This window comes from Penaeus vannamei, chromosome 43, assembly GCF_042767895.1.
Source record: "Penaeus vannamei isolate JL-2024 chromosome 43, ASM4276789v1, whole genome shotgun sequence".
NCBI classification, from domain to species: Eukaryota; Metazoa; Arthropoda; class Malacostraca; order Decapoda; family Penaeidae; genus Penaeus; species Penaeus vannamei.
In genome coordinates, this window is record NC_091591.1 from 5,398,780 (window position 1) to 5,401,279 (window position 2,500).

General features: G+C 41.4%; 1 protein-coding gene across 6 annotated transcripts in view; it reads right to left on the minus strand.

Moving 5' to 3' along the window:
- LOC113822844 (atrial natriuretic peptide-converting enzyme) overlaps positions 1 to 2,500 on the minus strand; it is a 565,774-nt gene that overhangs the window by 75,722 nt on the left and 487,552 nt on the right. For all 6 annotated transcript variants that reach the window (XM_070118975.1, XM_070118976.1, XM_070118974.1 and 3 more), the window contains 2 exons: positions 1,049 to 1,262; positions 1 to 69 (listed from right to left, as the gene is read on the minus strand). The exon at positions 1 to 69 is cut by the window's left edge and continues 98 nt beyond it. In XM_070118975.1, the coding sequence (XP_069975076.1) occupies positions 1 to 69; positions 1,049 to 1,262 (283 nt within the window). The remainder of the gene's footprint in view (positions 70 to 1,048; positions 1,263 to 2,500) is intronic.

Below are 2,500 nucleotides of genomic sequence, written 5' to 3' on the forward strand. Positions count from 1 at the left end.
GCGTCGAGGTGCAGGCGGCGGTAGTTGACGTGCAGGTTGAAGTGCACGACCAGGGAGTCGTCCTCGTCCCTGGGGGTAGGAGGGGGGAAGGGGGAGGGGGGTCAGATTTTTTTTGTGTGGTTTTCTGGTTTTATTTTTGTGTGTTTGTTTGTCTTTTGTATTTTCGGTTTTGCTTGCTCTTTTTTTTATTTTTTTTTTGTAAGTTTTTCTTTCATTTCTTTTTGTGTCTGTCTTTTTTTGTTATTTGTTTTTCATGTTCTCTTTTTATACTTCTTAAAACAAATTCTAAACAATATAAGTTATAGTATTTGTGTTTTGATAATGTATTAAGATGATCTTGTTTTTATATTGTGTATATTTTGTGTCCCTGTAAACAACAATAAACGCAGAGGGAAAATATAGAATCATGAAAAACACAAACAGAAAACAAACAAACAAAAATCAACAAACCCCTGAAAAGAAAAGAAAATACTCTAACACAAAGACATTATTTAAAAATCGACAAATACCTGAAATAAATATGATAAGAAAAACTTAAGAAACCAAGAAAACATAAAAATAGAAAAATAACTACAAAAGGTATATATATATGACAACAACAAAAAATGTTTGATATATGTATGACAATAAAAAGAAAAATACGAAAAAACTGAAATAAATATGACAGCAATAATAAAAAAATCAAGCACAAGAAAACATAAAAAGACAAATACCTGAAATACATATAACAAAAAAGAGAGAAAAAAAAATCCTTACTCAATATAATTAAAAAAAAAACATAACCATCAACAAGATAACATAAAAAACGACAAATACCTGAAATACATAACAAAAAAGAGAGAGAAAAAAATCCTTACTCAATATAATTAAAAAAAAAAAAAAACATAACCATCAACAAGATAACATAAAAAACGACAAATACCTGAAATACATAACAAAAAAGAGAAAAAAAAATCCTTACTCAATATAATTAAAAAAACAAAAAAACATAACCATCACCAAGAAAAAAACAAAACAAAACAAAAGCAAACCCCCCAAACCGCCTTACCTATCGAAGCCCAAAACCTCCGCGCGGATGAATACATTCTTGAAGACGGAGTTCTTGTACACGCTGTCGAGCCGGCCAGTGTATGCCTCCGCGGTGGTGATGTAGGAGGGGTTGCTCGGGTCCGAGAGCTGGGGGGACCATCTGTCGCCGTTGCGCACGTGGAAGCTGCCGCGGAACACTCGCTCGTGGGGCAGTTCGAGGCCGAGGAACTGGTCTGTTGGGGGAGAGAGAGATGTGAGAAAGAGTGAGAGAGTGAGAGGGGGAGAGGGGAGAGAGAGGTGTGGGAGAAAGAGGAATGAGAGAAAGAGTGAGAGGGGAGAGAGAGGGAGAGAGACGTGTGAGAGAGAGAGAGAGAGAGAGAGAGAGAGAGAGAGAGAGAGAGAGAGAGAGAGAGAGACAGAGAGAGGGGGGGGGAGAAAGAGTGACAGGGGGGAGGAACACTTGCTCGTGTGGTAGTTAGAGAGCGAGGAACTGGTCTGTTGGGGGAGAGAGAGAGATGTGAGAAAGAGGTGTAAGAGAGTGAGAGGGGAGAGGGAGAAAGGGAGGTGCGAGAGAAAGAGAGAGAGGTGTGAGATAGAGAAAGTGTGTGTGTGAGAGAGAGGTGAAAATGATAGTGGGGAAGAGGTAGAATGAGAGAATGAGAGCCGCAATAACATACAGACGGCTTAATATATGAAGGAAAATACACAATTCTAATGAGGTTATAATACCAAGGACAACGCGTAGGAAGAAAATGAAATGAAACACGTCTCAGTACGAAAGAAAAGATTATATCCGCTCTTCAGGCGAGGATAGTAAAACGAAAAAAGAAAATCAAATTCGCGGAGATAAAGAGAGAGAAAGACAAGTCGAGTTCACAACAGACGCATCAAAGAAAACGGGAATAATGATAACAAAGGGGTAACGATAACAAACGCTAAAAAAAATCAACTCACGAGGATATACAAAATAAAAAGGATCCCTAAAACCACTACACATATTACACAAACAGGTCAACAACAACACTGAACCAAAATCACGATAATAACCGCCCTTCTCTGCACCAAAATACGAGAGGAGAAAAGCCGTCGCCTTTTCGAAGCAATACATGAAGCAGACTTTCTTGTTGCAGAAACTGAAGTTGATGAAAACACCTATGATTAATCGCCTGGGAGGTGGGGGGAGAGGGGGAGAGGGGGAGAGGGAGAGGGGAAGGGTGGAGGGGGGAAGAGGGCTGGAGAGGATAGTGTGAATGGTGGAGGGTGGAGGGGGAAGAGTGGAGGGAGGTGGGAGGAGAGGGGGACAGGGAGGGGATGGTGATGGGGAGAGGGAAAGTGTGGAGGGAGGTGGGGGAGAGGATAGTGTGAATGGTGGAGGGTGGAGGGGGAAGAGTGAAGGGAGGAGAGGGAGAGGAAAGGGGTGGATGGGGGGTGGGTGAAGGGAGGTGAGGGAGAGGGAAGGGGTGGAAGGTGT